The sequence below is a fragment of the Ictidomys tridecemlineatus genome, chromosome 9 (assembly GCF_052094955.1).
Source record: "Ictidomys tridecemlineatus isolate mIctTri1 chromosome 9, mIctTri1.hap1, whole genome shotgun sequence".
NCBI classification, from domain to species: domain Eukaryota; kingdom Metazoa; phylum Chordata; class Mammalia; order Rodentia; family Sciuridae; genus Ictidomys; species Ictidomys tridecemlineatus.
Window position 1 is genome coordinate 5,106,788 of NC_135485.1, and position 18,508 is coordinate 5,125,295.

The 18,508-nt window shown below is 56.1% G+C and overlaps 1 protein-coding gene across 6 annotated transcripts in view; it reads right to left on the bottom strand.

Moving 5' to 3' along the window:
• Positions 1 to 18,508, bottom strand: part of Stk32b (serine/threonine kinase 32B) — a 277,224-nt gene that overhangs the window by 166,721 nt on the left and 91,995 nt on the right. For 5 of the 6 annotated variants that reach the window (XM_005318974.5, XM_078021019.1, XM_078021017.1 and 2 more), the window contains one exon: positions 13,523 to 13,674. The exons of the other annotated variant lie outside the window; for it this stretch is intronic. In XM_005318974.5, coding sequence (XP_005319031.1) covers positions 13,523 to 13,674 — 152 coding nt within the window. The remainder of the gene's footprint in view (positions 1 to 13,522; positions 13,675 to 18,508) is intronic. 6 annotated transcript variants of the gene reach the window in all.

Genomic DNA, 18,508 nt, shown 5'->3' on the forward strand with positions numbered 1-18,508 from the left:
AGCCAGCTCTGGGCCCTGCTTCTGCACCTATTCCATACACTCCACCTGGGTGCTCAGGGTGCAGAGGGGCTCGGAGGCTCGTGGTTCCGTGGTCTCCACCCTGGCTGCACCTCAGAACCACCTGGGGAGTTTTCCAATGGCCACTGCCTGGGACCTAGCCTCAGATTGATGGAAGCCCCAGGAGCAGGTCTCAGAACCTGCAATTTGTCCACTGACAGAGGCTGGGAATTCAGAGCCCCTGTGGGCTGTGTGGGTGGGTGCTCACCATGGTTCTCCCTGGTTCTGCAGCTACACCTGCACTCACTGGCCTCCCAACTAGACGTGAGCTGGAGGAAGAAGCTTCCCTTTCGGTTCTGAACCATAGCCAAGTTCTGCAGACCTGCTTTTGGCAGAGCAGTGCGCTGAGGCGTGGGGCTTTGCCAATATATTAATAAAGCAGCACTCTCCCATCTGCCGAGGAATCCCTGTGGACCTGTTCCATCGCCCCGAGCCCTGCAGAAGAGTGGCATGTGGGCGGAACGGGCACCAAGATGCCCTCACAAACAGCACACAGACTTGCAGCTGCTTTAAAAATAGAACCGATCTCGGCCAGTTCTGTGAATGACTTCGGTGGCTGACAACATCCACCTGCAAAACAACAGGAGGAACAGAAGAGAAATGGAGACTGGACCAAGGACTCACACTCAAGTAGTCAGCAAAGAGGGGGAAGAAGGGCAGAGGGCGCAGACCCCAAAGCAGGAAAAGGGTCCCTGCGGTGGTTCCCGACGTGGCCGGTCACAGGGTGCCGTCGTCTTTGCATACAGACATTTAGATTTGAGAACTAGACAGTGTCTGTTTAGGAAATGACGCAGCTGAGACCTGAGACTCCACTCAAGCCTGCCTGTCTGTGGGGCCTCTGCACCATGACACCTGGTGGCTTCGAGAATGTGGGTTTGCCCAGAGCTGCCTTCTACCAGAGGGCAGAGGATGCTGTGTGAGTCAGCTTCCACACGGCAGCAATGGCTGAGCAGAGTGCCCACGAAGAGGAAAGGGTGGTTTGGGTGCACACCTCGGGAGGCCCCAGGCTCCAACCAGAGGACCCTGCTGCTTTCAGTCCCCTGGCAGGCAGCACGGCATTCTGGGAACACACAGCTGACTACTTACCTCACAAGAAACACACCTAAGGGGAAAGGGGAGGGGCTGGAGTCGCAGTCCCCTCATGGCACGCCCCTAAGACCAAAAGACCTCTCTTTAGGCCCCACCTCTTAAAGGGTCCACCACCTCCCAGTGCACCTTCCTGCAGACCTAGCTGACTGCCCATCCAACACAGGAGCCTTTGGGGAACACTTGGGATCCAAACTACAGCAAGGACACAGCCAGACACAAATTTCATTTTCAAAAAGGTGGATACAAATCCAGTGCCTCAGGAAATACACATTTTCTTTTCCCAAGCACTGAATTCAAAACCAGCGTCTCTCAGGTAGAATTGGGAAGGCTTTGCAGAGGCCCAGCAGCAGGGTTCCGTGGCACAAATAGTAGCTCGCCAGGCAGAAGCCATGGGGTGGGGGGGATGCTGGTGAAGGGAACAGACATCCACAGACCAGATGCCAGGGAGCCCCTCATGTCGAGGCTCGGAGGAGGCCGTATTTGTGGAATGCGTCGTGAGACTGACTAATTCAATAATGTTTTAAAGCTTAGTCAATTTGGAGAACCAAAGGGAAGTGAAAAAAAGATTTAATTTAAAGAGGAAGAGTAAAATCTTACTAAAATGAGTTCCGCTGATTTGGAACATGCAGTAATTCTGGGAGGTAAAAGGAAACATTAGCAGCGCAGATTGACGATGCAACCGAGATTGCAGGCGCCAGTTCAAAACCACAGAAGGCACCAGTGGGTTCACATAGCAACAAGGATATGCTAATGACAGCCCTTAATATATTCATTAAAACAGGTCCCTGAGGTCCCTCTTCTGTCTACACCTTATTAGTCTTCCTGCGTCGTGCCAGCCTCGGTGCACACACCTGCCTTCTTTAGGTTGCCTCTGTACAAATAGCCACCTTCCAGCCTAGATTACAGTGAGACTCGGTCCCGCGCCTGCCCTTAGCTGGACTTGTGGTTGAGAAAGGGGCCCACACCACCCATCTGTTTTCTAAAGGATGTCGGTAAGCCCAGGACTCCCTGGAGATTGACATCCAGATGCAAAACCTGCTCCAGGCTCCAGCTCCTCAGAACCCTTATTCCTCCCAGTACAGACCTTAGTGGACAAAATGGGACCGACAGAGGGTTAGAGTGATTTTCCCTCAGTGTGCCTCCTGCAGAAGTGCATCATCAGGAGGGAAAGAGGGCAGCGACCACCTCTGCATGAACACGGGACTACGCCAGCCTGACACTAAGGTCTGCCCTGGGTCTCCTAAACAACAGAGCCACCTGACCCTGGGTGAGGACACAGGGCTGTGCACAGGACAGAGCCAAGATCCTGCACGTCATGCTCCTCGCCCCTCCACCTGGGCTGCCTGCCTCCCCTGGGCTGCCTCTTGGGACAGGGTGTGTGGTATTTTCCCCCCACCCCCGCCCATGTGCGTGCGTACACACACACACACACAAACACACACACACACACACACACACACACATGGTCAGGTTTGAACGAGCAGCACATGGCTGCAGGTGCTGGGCTGCGAGCTCCATCTCCACCTGTCACCCCTCAAAGCAGGTGGCTCCCCAGATAGTGAGGCGCGGCAGCTCACTTCTGTCTTCCAGGCCCTGCCAAGAACACTCACTCAGAAAGCTCCCACTAAGGCCAGTGAGTGATCTTCCGAAAAACGCTGTCAGAATCAATTGCCTTCTCTCCTCCCAAAGCCTCAGCAAATCAGCTGGTGGGAAGGTGGCCAGAGAGAATCTTGATGATTCTTTAAAAGGCCTGGACAAAGTTCAAAGTCAACTCCAGTGATTAAAAAGAGCCCCTCTGGGAAACAAGAAGGCGAGGAGGCCACCTGCAGACGGCAGCACAGCTGAGCAGCCCCAGCCACCCGCACTGCCGCCTCCCTCCTGCGCCACCTGCCTGCATCTGAGTGGAGCCTGCAGGTGTGCACGGCTCTTGGACCCAGCAACATGAAGGTGAAGACCATTTCTCAGGTCCACCTGCTCATGGGAAGGGACCAACTGACCAACTAGCAGGCTGGACACCTCCTGCTTCTGAAGACATTTGGAAGGGAAGCCATTCTGCACGGCTGCCACCCCGCCTTCCAGTCTCAGCCACGTGACCCAGGGCGCTGCTGTGGGTGCCCGGGGGTGGAGCTGGGCCGACCAGGGCTTGGGTGTTTCCTCAGCTGCACTTTCAATCCCTATATCGATTCTTTCCTCCTTCTGTTTTCTTGCTTAGCAACATATTTTGCCTTGAATTTTTTTAAGATTTGCAGTAGTAGCTTTAAGTTTGGAATAAAACCATTGGGGGGAAAAACAGAAGAAAGGAGGAGGCGCGGAAGAGAGGAGGAGGGGAAGGAGGGTGGCAGCCGGCACTCGGTGGGCTTCAGCAGCAGTGTCACTGGGGCTGTGGCCTGTGTCCCACCCACGCCACCATCGAGGTGACCTGGGGGCCTTGGGTGTGGCATCGGATGCAGAGCAAGAAAGCCACTCGCTCTGTTCCACTCCTGTTCCCGTGGAGGGCAAGGCTCCGTGTGACACTGTCCTTCCACGTCCCTATTCCTTGTCAGTCTCCATGGTAGATAAGGAAGGACCAGGTCCTGGGCTCAGAATGGTGGCAGGTTTGGTAAGTGGTTAGCTTTTAATGGCATCACGTTAGTTTCTTGGTGTGTATTTTTAGGATTGGCTTCAATTTAGGGCAATAGAAGCTAGTTTTTTATTTATGGGGAAATACCACGTTTTCCAAACCCAGCTCATATAAATAAAAACGACAATTGGTAAGAAAATGTCAAGTCCATACAGCATGGGTGGTTCTCAAGTACAAACAGCTGCACTTGAGGCTGGGAGAGACCCCGGGCAGTCGGGCCTTCCAGTGTCCCTCTGCAGATGTCCTGGGGCATCACAGGCTCGCTCGCCCGTTGGAAAGCAGGCAATCTCTCTGCAGCAGCATTTCCACAACTCTCACTGGCATGAATAGGCCTCGGTGGCAGGCTGTGGGCACTCAGGAAGGGCAGGGCTGTGGCAAGGCAGCGGGCATGAAGAGATGGGAGCATGTCTACTGAATGCCCATTTCCCCACTTCGGGGTGAGTGAGCAGCCACAGACTAGCCTGCAGAACATATTGGCAAATCAAAGGCGTGTGCCCTGCTCATCAGAATGAACATATGCTTCTGTTATGAGTCATGGACTCATCAATTAAAACTGGAAACCGAGAGGAATTCCTGTCTCCAGAAGCATTAAGCTCGCCATCCCATTGCTCTGGCCCCACCCGAACAGGAACTCCAGGGCGACTTGTCATCGGGCAGAGCTAAGGACGAGCTCAAGAGCAGAGTCCCTGCCCTCAAGGGTCACACAGCCCCCTGGTGAACAGGTGGCTCCTGTTCCTTCCTCTCCGTTCCTTCCAACCTTCTCGGCTGATGTCCCAACCTCGGGTCAGATACAAACATCCAATGCACCATGGCAGCTGGGCTGTCCGGGAGGATGGCCGAGGACCAAGAGCAGAGGGTGGGGTTGTCTTCCCCAGAGGCAGCCAGAGGGAGGGGATAGGGGAGCAGGGTTCACTTTGGGAGCTGGGAGTAGGAAGATGGGGGATCAGAAGGCTGGGGCCTGGCCCTTCCACTCAGGTGCCCCTGTGGCTGGAATGTGTGGTCCATACTCACGTGTGAACCTTAATCTCCACATGCACACGTGGCATTTGGAGGTGGGGCCTCTGGGAGGGACCTGAGGTTAGATGAGGTCATGGGTGGGCCCCCCAGTGACATCAGTGGCTCTATCAGGAGACAGGAGGGGCCCAGACAGCGACTTGCTCTGTCTCACCCAGGAGGCCCTCACCAGGTGCTGCCCAGGCCCTGGGATCCAGAGCCACGAGTCAAATAACTTCTGATCTTTATAAATTATCTAGTCTTACAATTTTTATATCACCACAGGAAATGGACTAACATGAAAACGTCAGACACAGAGAGCAGAGAGCAGAATGGCGGTTACCTGGGGCTGGCGGAAGAGGAGCCCCGGTGGTGGTGGTGGGGTTGGTGGGAATGCCCAAGGTTTCACTCACAGGACGGGTAAGTTTGGGGATGTAGTGTGGAGTGTGCTAGCTGATGGGCAGCCATGCGTGTCCACTTGACCAGGTAGAAAGACTTTGATAAAAGTGGCAAAGTCTCTGATCATGTAAGTCACGGTGTGACTTTGATCTTGCAGGGCCCTGAGGACCAGGCCACCATGCTGTGCAACCATATGACCTTGCCCCCTGGGGATGGACACAGCAGGAGTCTCACCGGGGATCCAATAGCATGAAAAATGTCTTATAATGGTCCCTGGTGATGGGCTTTCTGTTTTTTGAACGTGGTGGACTCTCTCACTTACTACCTGCCTCAAATTGCTCTCCCAGGAGAAGCAGCACCTGTAGCCTTGACAGCAGAGCTGCTTCCCTGAGAGCAGACCCCACCCCGTCCTGCCTCTGTCTCTGCTGCTTGGTGCGAGTCCTGTGTCCTGGGCACAGCAATTCTCTCATCCCACAAGTGCTTCCTGAGCAACTACTAGTGCCAGGCATGGTTACGAGTGCTGGGACACAGTGATGAAAATGTGGGCAACATGCAGATAAGAGAGGACCTCACACAGAGGACCTGAAAAAAGTAAAGGGGTCATCTTGCAGGTGTCTGGAGAAAACCACCCCAGGCAGAGGGACCTGTGGGAGGAGGCGGGCCTGGGTGTGGGGCTGCCTTGTGAGCTGCAAATCCCAGAGACCCAGGGCCTCACCGTGCCCCATTGAGTGACACCCCCCATTAAAATGCATTACATTCTAATGCAATTTTGGTGGCTCTTTGGGACATGGGCTTCAAGTAAAACGGCTTGGTCACTGAACAACCTCGGGTCTCATCTGCACGTCCCACTGGCAATGACCGACCTCCCATTAGCAATTTCATGCACACAAATTGTCAGAGAATTTGAAGGTCATTTTTAACACCAGGGTTTCCTCAGGAGGAACAGTAATAGAGTACATGCCTCTAGCAAATCTTAGTTTCCATAAGGCTTTCATCCGCCGGATCTCAACAAATTCGAACCTCACAAAGCAAGGAGGGAGGGAGCGCATCATATATGGGTGAGGAAACTGAGGCTTCCAAGGATATGCACCTAGGAAGAGGGAGGACCATCTTCCACGCTGGCTGCTCCATCAAGTCCACAGTCACCACGCTCCCCTCTTGCCTGTGGGAAAGCATCCTGTTCCTGGAGGGAGGGGGGAACTTGTTTTGATATTTTGGAGCCTCACCCTGGGCCTGACTCACAGAAGCTGGGTCTACAGGGCTCTCAGGCTTTGCTGTTGGATTTGAGACCCCAGAGCAGGGTCCGGCTCATCACCCAGGCTCTCAAGAACCAACTGCTGAATTCTCAGGAGTGTTGAAGCCGGTCGACATCATGGCATAAGATTGAAATAGACCACAGTGGAGCCTTTGCAGCTTGCATAATGACAAATGCTGCACCTCAGAGCCTGACATGCTCTGATGATCCCCCGGTCCTTGTCCCCAGGGGAGCTGGGCATTACCAGCTCACCATTGCTTCTAATCCCAGCACTGCCTTTCAGGAGCTCTGTAATCTCGTGTAAATAACGTGAGCCCCTAGTGCTCACTTTTTCTGACTGTAAACTGGAGATAATAACACCTTTTCAAGGTGGGTCTTGGAATTAATTGAGATGAAATATGGAAAGAGAGTTGGACCAGGGGTGATCAATAAATGGCGCTGTCACTACTATATTGAATAAGTATGAGATGCATTTGACACTCCCATGGACCAAGGAGGACTCCATTGACAGAACAACCCCTGGGAAGGCGTGAGGGAGTGAGGAGGAGAGGTGTGAGGAGGAGGGGCGTGAGGAGGAGGGGCGTGAGGAGGAGGAGCCAGAGGAGGAGCCAGAGGAGGAGGAGCCAGAGGAGGAGGAGCGTGAGGAAGAGGAGCCAGAGGAGGAGGAGGAGCCAGAGGAGGAGGAGCCAGAGGAGGAGGAGGAGCCAGAGGAGGAGGAGCCAGAGGAGGAGGAGCCAGAGGAGGAGGAGGAGCCAGAGGAGGAGGAGGCACAGAAGGTGCTGCGTTATACACAGGACGTATCCCAGGGATAGTCCTGGCTCTCCACAGGTCCGTGGATGAATTCCATGGCCTCCATGATGGTTCACTGGTCCCCTACTATTAGGAATCTCCTGACACACCCAGGCCAGCTCCCTAGGCCCAGCTGCTCACTCCCGGGGCTCTGCTTGTGCACAGTGTGACATCAGGCTCCTTCCACAGCTTTTGCACAGCCCGCGCTGGCCCTCCGAGGGTCAGGGTGCAGCCTGTGGCTCACAGTCATAGCCCCCACCTTCCTGCCCTCCTCGAATAACTACCCTGTGCCCCTGTCAAGAAAATGCGGAAACCTGACATCTTCCAAGTGTGAGCTGAAGCCACCAGTGCAGCGGCACAGGCTGCACAGCCCAGGGTGATGGGAACCCCTGGATGAGGCAGCATAACTCTTCCCTTTGGTGCTGGAGGTTACCATGGTGATGAGGATGTCACAGTGGGTGCGGGAACTGAAGACATCACTAGGAGGAATGGGGAAGAATGCACCAGCTCTCTCCTCTGAGTGTCACGGATGCACAGGACAGTAGATCCCCAGGGCATGGGAGGTGTGTCCCCAGGCCACCAAAGCATAGTCACTGCTGAGGCCGGGGTGGTGTCTGTGTGACACCGTCTTCTCCCACCTGCAAGCTCTATGAGATGGTGAACACTGGCATCCTCGCAGCAGGGCACCCTGAAGGCCCACAACAGCAGCAAACAAGATCTGCTTGATGTCACATGCCTCTCAGCCAGGGACAAGCCAGGCACGGTCCCCTGCCCAAGGGGCTCACTGCTTATGGGGGAAATGGAGGAACGCAGCAAGCTGCCCTGCATGTAGCAGGGACAGGAGAAAGTGGGCTCAGGCTGGGTGACAGTCCCGGGAGGGTTGGAGGAGGGACACTGGACCACAAACTACACACTGCACAGGGCAGCGGCTGCGCTGACCCTCTTCATCCTGGACCTTGGAAGGTAGGATGTGCCTGGTCCCATCAGGAGCGTAATGAGGGCCTGCTTCAAGGATGTGCACGGTCAGGAGAAGCGCAGAGTTCTCACGGTGGACACAATGACCGGCAGGGGACGTGAGCCGGGCTGAAGGAGCAGCAGGGGCAGAGGCCTGGAGAGTCGAGGACACTGGGCCCCGTCACAGGTCATCATCATGGCTGGCATGGAGACCCAGATGGCAGCAGCAGGGGCAGGTGTTAGAAGACAGGCTGGCTTAGTCGCAGGGGCCAAGTCACAGAAGGACATTGGTTCTGAGGGCTTTGGGGAGCCCCTGCAGTTTTATGAGAGAAGCGGTGGACTGAGCTGGCACTTAGGTAAGATGTGCTCCACTCAGGGCAGACTGGTGATGAACTGGCCAGAGGCTAAAAGGCAGTTTGGGAGCTGTAGCCACGACCAGGGCCAGGGGTGCATTCTCCAGAAATGATGTGTTAACAACTGGCAGTTGCTGAGGAAGGCCATATGGTATCCTTTGTCAAAGGTCCCCTGTCCTGCCCCAGCCCCCGCCTGCCCCCTGCTCCAGCCAGAACAGCTCTGCCCTGAAATTCTGACCACTTCATCTTAACTGAAGATCTCAAGAGTAAGGTCTGGCCACTGATTTAAGTGGTTCTTCCTTGGCTCAGAGAGGTAGGAAGACATCTGTATATTGACTTATTCCATCACCACTTCAAGAAGGTTCTGGAAACATGCAGTTGCTGTGAGAGCCGTCTGACTGGCTTGGAACATCCGTTCTTATCCCGTCCTGCCTGTGTCCACTCTCACAGTTGTGCTGACCGTGACTGGTGGCAGGCGCCTCCCTCACCCAATTCCAAAGGAGCCATTAGGATGGAGTAAACCCCCGGCCATGTGGGGGGAGGCGACTCCATCGCGCGGCCTGCAGACGTGAATGACTACCTGCCCTGGCGTTCAGTCAGGGCCACGGCCTCATGACATAGCTCAAGATGGTCCTCCAGGCTGGCCAGGCCCCCCCCCCCATGCTGGAGGAGAGTGGGAGAAGAATGGTCCTCTCACCGAGGACTTGAGGACCGTGTGCTCAGAGGCCCCCGGGGGCATGCTGCCCAGGACTTGGGGAGGGACAGGTGTCGTCCCATTTGATCCGAGGAACAACACTAGGGCAAAGCCATCTTTCATTTCTGTTTTACAAATAAGGAAACATGGGAGGGAGGCTGCTGGCCCTCGAGGCCTCTGTTCATCAGCCTCGACTGGAGGCTGGAACTCGAGGTCAGGAGCCAGTGTGGTCAGGTCCCAGAGGGGCCCTCGCTCTGGCTCAAGGAGGACAACCTTCCTGCTGCGTCCTCAATGAGATGTCTCTGTTTCCTCTCGGAGGCCACAGTCCTCACCAGATTAGCCCCTGATGACCACATCCAGGCAGAATGACCTCCCCCTTCTGCAGACACAGTCACCTGATATGTGAATGTGGGGGACACACTCTGGTCGACAGCGGCCTCACAGCTGGCGAGAGGACGGGGAGGTCAGACGCTTGTCCCTTCCCCAGGCTTGCCCCCCTCCCGGCCACCAGTGTCCCCCGCACATGGTGCCCCCGTGCTTTGGGCCTCCTCTTTCCTTTCTCCTTGGCTGTGACTGTCTTAAGCACAGGAGAGCAAGACGGCTCCGCTCTGGATGGGGGAAATACAGCCCCCGACAGCTCAGCCTGGGCCACTGAGGCTCGGGAGCACCAACCAGTCACTCTTCAGAGCAAAACTGATGGAAACTAATCGATGCCGGGCCTTCACCTGTGCCAGCTCCGGAGCCTGTCAGCCAGAAAGAAGGACGGGAGGCCGGCCTTGGCCGCAGTAATTCACCCTCGGGCGACGCGCTCAGGAGCTGACGGGTAATTAACATAAAGCACTGGTGTCCCCGTGAACCCAGAGAACAATGCCCACCACGTCCCCTCAGCAGGGGCGAGAGGTGGCAACAGAAGCCTGCAGCCGGGGTCTGTGCAGGCAGGAGGCCTGTGGGAGGCGAGCAGGCGCAGGGTGAGGAGGCGCAGGGTGAGGAGGCGCAGGGTGAGGAGGCGCAGGGTGAGGAGGCGCAGGGTGAGGAGGCGCAGGGTGAGGAGGCGCAGGGTGAAGCGACCCAGGTTCGAGTCCCATGTCCTCCCCTGTGAGTGCTGTGGCTCATGGGCATCTGCAACTAGGATTGGTCGGGGCAGGACCACAGGAAGTGCCGGAGGCCACTGGGGGCACTGAGGGAGCCCAGACCATGTCCAGGTTCCAGCAAAGGCTGGGGTCTCTTCCCCGAGATGAAGACAGCAGGGCAGGGGGACCTGAGCCTAGCAGCACTCCAGCCAACGCAGGCAGTGACAGCTGCCGAGGGCCGCTGCGCAGCCGGGAAATGGGCAGGGGGGCAGGGCACAGCAGGCGGAGCAGGGACCCCGTCAGGGGCCGGCACAGGCTCTGCTTGTTCTCTGCCTTCCCTCTGGGGACCCCCTTCCCTCACCGTCTGCTCATGACACTCGGGGCCACCCTCCGGCCCTCCTTCACGTGAGTGGGCCCTGACCACCCAGGCCAGTCACGGCCTCGGGCTCTGCGGGGGCTGCACAGCCACCACTGGGGCCAGCATCAGCCGTGGCTCTGAACACCAGGCTAACACATGCAGGGCACAGCAGGAAGGCCACGTCAGCGCGAGTCCAGGCTTAGTTATGGGAGCCAAGGAAGTCCTGTGAGCTCTGGCAAGCTGAGTTCCTGTCCCTACAATCCAATCAATCCTGGCCCACGGCTCGTGAACTCAGTGCTGACCAGCAGACAGGACTCTCTTCCTGTTAGATGAGGACTTTATAGGTCATCGCCCGCCTGCCTGGGCGCCTACCATGAGCTGTTGACTCACTGTCTATCCCATCATCCATCTGCCTGATCTATCAGCTGTCCACCTATCTCTCATCTGTCTACCATGTCTGTATCGTATATCTATCTGTCACCCAACACACACACACACACACACACACACACACACACACATACACACACACACATACATACACACACACATACACATACACACATACATACACACACACATACACACACATACACACATACATACACACATACACACACATACACACACACATACACACATACACACATACACATATACACACACATACATACACATACATACACATATACACATATACACACACATACACAAATACATACACACACATACACACACATACACATACACACATACACATATACACACACATACACATATACACACACACACACACATACATACACATATATACATATACACACACATACACAAATACATACACACACATACACACACACATACACATACACACATACACATATACACACATACACATATACACACATATAATTCTCAAAACAGTCCTTGCAGTGAACAGGGTCTCAGTGTGTCCTTTAGCAAGGGAAGACGCTGAGGCCGAGTTCGGAGGTGACTCCCAAGTCAACCATGGATTCAGTCCTTCCTTCTAATGGTGGGAGCTCAGTGCCACCAGAGCCAACATTTACAGAGAAATGTCTTATCTGTCCAGCACTGTCTTGTTGGAAAGCCCTGTGTCGGTGTGTAGTGGCCATGAACTCTCCTTTAGCACGTGTTCTACAAGCTCGAGTGTGCATCCCAGTCCCTGGGACCCTGAGCAGTCTCTCCTAAAGGCTGGGCTCCAGACAGTCTTCTAAGCAGAGCCTACACTGGCAAAACCCCAGAAGCTGCCTTAGTTACCCACAGGAGAGGATAAAGGTCAGGCGGCTCATCATTCTTCTCTACAGTGGAATATTACACAGCCTTTAAAAACACATACTGTAAAAAGTGTCAATGATAAGCTCGTGCTTCTGCCAGACCATCGATTTGAAAGAGTTAAATACAAAATTACTGTTCATGTTTCTCACACCTACAGCTTACACAGACACCCACCATTGATATGAAAACTACGAGAAAAGGAATAAGAAAAGAATATCAAGCCCCAAATGCAATCTGCTGAAAGGCAGGTTGGGGGTTGTAGCAACGACCAGGGCCAGGGATGAACACTTCTCTAAGAATGATCTGGAAACAACGGCAGTCGCTGAAGAAGGCCATATGGTGGGATTCTGGGCAGCTATTACTTTCTCATACTTTTCTTTTACTTTTCTTATACTTTCTTATGTGTTTAATCTTCTGTATTTTGCAACAATTATATGCTGCTTTTCTGATAAAAAATGTGTTTTTAAAAAATTCTCTTGTCCAGCAATCAAAGTCATTTCCCCACGTGACTGAGTGTCAGCTCACTGCCTAGAGCCAGGGTGACCCTTCGGTTATCATGTGGAGTCCTCTGGGCCACAGCTAGGCTGGGTTTTCCCCATGGAGATGCCCGAGTCTGGGCATGTGCCATGCCTGCCTCCAGGTCCTCAAACACAGCGGCCTGGGGTCCTTCCTCTTCTCCTACTACCCACGGCTCAAAGTGCTTCTAGGAGCAGACAGCAATCAACATCGTAGATGTCCCCATCAGGGTCCTCTTGTGGCCCACAAGGTCAGTGCAGTGAAGAGCACTGGCCTCCTAGAGCCGCCATCTTGGCTCCTCCACCAAATCCCGCTCAGGAAGCCTTGGCCAACGCCCCTCACAGGGACTGCTGGAGCTAGAGCACCCGGAAACAGCTGCTTCCAGGGCGAGCCTATCTCAGAACAGATCAGCCATCCAGTAAGGTGGGCGCGTGCCAGCAAAGACCACTGGGTCAACACTGAGCAAGGCAGAAACCTCGGCTGTGCCCAGCCTCTGGGTCGCAGAGGGCCTGGGGCTTCCTAACTGCAACCCAGGAGTTGGCTGGGGCCCAGGAGGAGACTAGGACGTGACTGTCTCAGGAGGAGAGGCCACATGCAAAGGCCCAGAGGCAGGGACCCACCTGCAGGGTGGGGTTTCTAGGATGCAAATTTAAAGTGGAGATAATGACCAGGGACAAGATAGAGAGTTCTGGAAAGTGAACCATGGCTGGCCTCGTGGCCAGATTCAGGACCTGGAGCTCAGACATCCATGCCGGGCAGCCACGATGCATGGAGTGGGACGGGGGCTCAGTGGTTCTTCCTGCCCTCGGTGCTATGGTGGCTTTCTAACAAGTCGGACTCCACTGAGAAGTCTCTCCTTGACGTTCCCTTATGACCTGCCACACGTTTTCTGAGCAAACCTCTTCTCCATCTGCGCCCAGCTCTCACGCATCAGGAGAGAACATGACTGACCAAGCGGATCCCAAGATTTCATCAGGAAGGGAGGCCACAGACACTTGAGAAGGCCTGCGCCAGGACATCTCTTTCCTTTCTCTGTAGCTGGGGGGGGGGGTGCCCGGGGCGCGGCGGGCGCCACTCACCACAGGTTGACCAGGAACGGGTGCTCCAGCCCCTGCATGACCTGCAGCTCGCGGAAGACGTTGCGCACCTCGTCCCTCTCGATGCACTTCTGCTTGTTCATGTACTTCATGGCGTACATCTTCTTCGTGTCTCGCTTCTGCACGATGCACACCTGGGCAATGGGCAAAGGAGAGCGCTCAGGCCCACGTTTAAGGAAAACCAGGAGCCGTGGGATCAAGTCCGCTGGCAGAGCAGCTCCAGCAAACTGCACCCAGTCCCCAAGGGCAGTTGGAACCCTAGGTTCCTGGCCCTGTCTAGGTGCTAGGGAGGTGGCCTTGGGGTCAAGAGACAGAGGGAGCAGCTCACAGCCCCGGAGGAGGCCAGAGGGAGGGCCACTGACCGCAGCCCTATCTGTGCCCGGCTGACTCCTGTTGCCCTTCCCACATGGCGCCCACCGCCCGACTTCCACACCCCAGCCCTGCACTTCTTCGCCCATGGACTGTCTTTTGTGGGCAGAGCTCCCATTTGCAGCCCATAAGACAGACCAGAAAAGCCAGGGAATTGGGGAATTCAGTCCGTGGCTGATGGGATGGGAGTACCAACACCCCAGCTCCCCTGCAGGGTGGGTGGGACAAGTCTGAGCTGCTGTTGGCACTGCCCTGAGTCTGGGACAGACTCCCCTCACAGCCCCCTCTCTCTGCCCTCCCTGCTCCCTGGGATCCCTTTGCTCTCCAGGGCCCTGCACTCAAATCCTTCCTCCGGCCGCCTCTTGAAATCCAGCCACAGCCCCAGGCTCTGAGCAAGGACGACACCCACGTGGTGCACCATCACTGCAGGCCGGGTGCTGTCACCTCCGTTCCCCCTGTAAGCCCCCCAAGAACCACAGGGATAAAGCCTCCCTCCCCGTCCACAGGAGGAGGCACAGCCCGCGAGCAGGTGTCGACCCACCAGGCCCAACAAGCCACTGCACACTGCGCCCGGCTCAGACCCATGGCCTCTGACTTTGAGTGACTCCCTAAACCAAGGGCAGAGGTGGCTTCCCCAGGGATCAGTGCAGAGGGTGAATGTGGAGGAAGGGAAGAGGGTGGGGCCAGGGGCGTCCTCTAGACAAAGGGATGGTGTCAAGGAGGGCAGGAGCCCAGGGAGACGCCGTGAGCTGCATGGTTGGCAACATGCGCAGGGCTGGCGGGCATGGACGAGAGTGACCAAGACGGCGGGGTCAGATGTCCCCAGAGGCCGGGGGAAGCAGCTGCTGCCTTCCTCAGCGGCTCTAACATACCCACAAGCCAGGCAGCCTGCATGGCAGGAACGTACTGTCTTTCCCGTAGGAGACCAGAAGCCCAGGGTCAAGGTGTGGGCGGCCCGGTGCTCATGGGGAGGATTCCCTGGCCTCACCCAGCACTCGCCACTGTCCCTGGCTCTCTCTGGTTTGCACTGGAGTGCTTCAAGCCCTGCCCCCCTCTTTGCTGGGCCTCCTCCCATGTGCGTCTGCCTCTGTTCCCAGACATCTTGTAAGGACACGAGCCACAGTGGGTGTGCGCCCACTTAATCCAGTATGGCCTACCTTGAGCAATCACATCTATACCTGACTCTTCTCTTCCCTGGACCTCAGCCACCTTCAGTCAACTGTAGTCTGAACATATTAAATGCCATGTTCCAGAGATAAATTACTCGTAGAACCTAAGTTGCATTCTAAGTAGTGTGATGACATCTCACCTCAGCGCCGTGGTGGCTTCTAACAAGTCGGACTCCACTGAGAAGTCTCTCCTTGACATTCTCTCATAACATGCCACACGTTTTCTCAGATAGATGAACCTCTTCTCCATCTCCCAGGACGTCATCATCCCTTTGACCAGGGTATCCATGCTGTATATGCTCTTTCCCACAGTCACTTAGTGTCCCTCTTGGTGATCCGATTGATGGGTGCACTACTGCAGTGTTGTGTCCAGGTGACCCTTACATGGCAGCCTATAGCTACCTCATGGTGCCTACACCTCCATCCATCCCATCATGCAGGCACTGGACGATCAGGTCATCACAAGAAGGATGTGAGAGTAAAATAACGTACTTAGAGAGAAAAGTTTATAAATTAAACAAGTCTGTTTATGTAAGAATAAATAATATACATAGGATTTGTTCCATCTCAGAAGCATCGATATGCAGGATCATAGATATGCAGGATCCCTGGGCTTCCAAATAAGGCCACAGTCCGAGGTTCCAGGAGGACATGACTGTGGGACACTATCCTGCCCAGGGCAGTTACCACTGCTGTCTCCATGGACAAAGGAAAGGGAGGCACAAAGGCTTCCAGACCTTCCTCCAGGCTCCAGACTCAAGCCCAGCTGTCCGGTTCCCCAGCTGCCCTCCGTCCACCACCCCCTAGAGAACAAGGCAGGTGGAGGGACACTAGCAATAAGACAGTGGGCACCTGGCTAGGAGCCCGGGCTTCCTCCGGGCACTGGGTTGCTCTTCTGTTGGAAAGTGAGCCCCTCCCAGCTCAGATGTGCGTAGTTTACTCGTGGAAGAGGAGGACGGCTGGGAAAGCCAGCTCTGGTCCCCCGAGCCTCAGCCTCTGCCTGGGGGGAGCTGAGTGGGCAAAACCCACGCTGCCCACTGGGCAAAACTGGAGGAGGCCAAGGAGGTGGGGGCTGGCAGTACAAGGGGGACGAGGGACGTCAACTGCAGCTAGACGTGTTCACCGACAGGCGTCACGGGACCTCCAGGCAGTCAACCAGGCGGCATGAGGCTGAACGTCCTGGGGCTCCCATTTCTAGAGAACTTGAAAATACAAAATGCAGGGAGAAGAAGGTTCCTGGAATGGAGCGGAAGTCCAGGTCCAGCCCGCGTCTGAAGGCAGAGGTGGCGGAACTGCCAAACTGGACTCCTCACCCCTGCACCCCTGTTCTCCCTGGCGACTCAGAAGAGGAGCTCAGCTGATGCTCAGAGGCTCGCCAAGCTGTAGAGGGAGGCTGCATTCGGAGTCAGTGGTCCCAGGGGACACTGGAGACATTCCTCAGTGGTCACCAAGGCCCTCAGGGGACACTGGTGATACTCAGTGGTCACCAAAACCCTCAGGGGACACTGGTGATACTCAATGGTCACCAAGGCCCTCAGGGGACACTGGTGATACTCAGTGGTCACCAAGGCCCTCAGGGGACACTGGTGATACTCAGTGGTCACCAAGGCCCTCAGGGGACACTGGAGACACTCAGTGGTCACCAAGGCCCTCAGGGGACACTGGTGATACTCAGTGGTCACCAAGGCTCTCAGGGGACACTGGAGACACTCAGTGGTCACCAAGGCTCTCAGGGGACACTGGAGACACTCAGTGGTCACCAAGGCTCTCAGGGGACACTGGAGACACTCAGTGGTCACCAAGCTCTCAGGGGACACTGGTGATACTCAGTGGTCACCAAGGCCCTCAGGGGACACTGGTGATACTCCGTGGTCACCAAGGCTCTCAGGGGACACTGGTGATACTCAGTGGTCACCAAGGCCCTCAGGGAGGGCGCTGGGGCCCTCACCTCAGCTCAGGGTTGCTTAAGAACTGGAGGAGACTCTTCAAAAGTAGGTTGGGAAGCCATCTTTGGTCCAAGAGCCCAGGTTAGGACAGGGCGTGGAGGGTGGACTCTCCCACACCAGGGGAGATCAAGGCTGCTGGCGGGAGGCTGGGGGGGGCGGGGGAGTGTGGATCTGCAGGTCAGGAAGAGGAGTCCACAAGGGTCTTGGCCTCTGAGCACGGGGGTGACTGGGGCCTGTCAATCGTAGGCCTGGACCCCTCCTGGGTAGACTGAGGGCTTGGATCTGCCCCTGGAGGGCATCTTGGGAAGCCGTTTCTCAGGAGCATGGCTAAGAAGGCTGGCCTTGGGCAGCCGGCTGGCTCCTGCTCCTAGGGCCCACCCTCAGTGGGGCTGTTCACAAATCCCGTCTTGCTTCCTCCTGGGCCGGCCAGGCTGAGCAATGGGCCCAAAGCCTAGTGCCTGGGAGACAAGTGGTGTCCAGAAGACAGAGGCATGGAGAAGGGTCGGGTTCTGGGCCCTCGGACCAGGGTGTCGATTCCATCTCTACTGTGTGACACCAGGCAAGTCACCCACCCTCTCTGAGGGTCAGTCGGCTCATCAGAGCTTCTGTGGGAAGCTCTTGTTCACGGGAGATCACAGCAGGAAGCCAGCAGTCTGGACCTGGAGGGGCCTCGCAGAACTCAGCCAGTGCCAGCCTGCTCCCCACTGTCCACCCTCCAGACTGGGAACTAAACTTGGTTGTTACATCGCTGGTCTGTCCTGTGACCGCCTGCACAGACTCAGGGAGCCCTGGACCAAGACGGGGTCTTCTCCGACATAATGAAGGGTCTGACGAGGAGGTCGCCCTGGGTTAGGCTGGGCCACACCAGGTGACAGGCTCCCTAGAAGAGCAGAGAAGCAGGGAGGAGGCCACGGCTGCAGCCACGTGTCTACAGGGCAGGTCAACACCTGGGGGTACCACGGGAAGGCAGGGTAGAGCAGGGCACAGGCTCCCCCGGCCACACCTCCAAGGTGGACTCTGGCCTCCAGGACTGTGAGGTACAGAGCCGGGTTACGTGACAGCCGGCACAGCCGCACTCTCCGCAGGCCTCTCTCCCCACCACAGAGGGGGTCTGCAGGACGACCTCCCAGGCCTCCAGGGGACACAGTGCATAGGTGCGGCCAAGCGTGTGGCCCATGCGGAGAGCAGCCAGGGGCACGGTGGAGGGGTGGCAGGTTGATGTCGGGACCCCACCTGCAGCCCTGGCCTCACGTGCTCCCAGCCCCGGTCCCTGGTGACTGTCCACCCAGGGCATCTGCTGAAGCAGGAGCTGCTCTTGGCCTTGGGGCTTCGGCCAGGTGACGGAGAGGGCAGCTGGCTCTGCCCAGGTCCTGGGAACCTTGATGTCAAGCCCAAGACCAGGTCCCAAGTGGCCGCAGGGCTGCCCCTCCAAAGGAAATGGCAGTTAATGAGGCGAGAACAAGGAGTTTGGACAAAGCCATCTT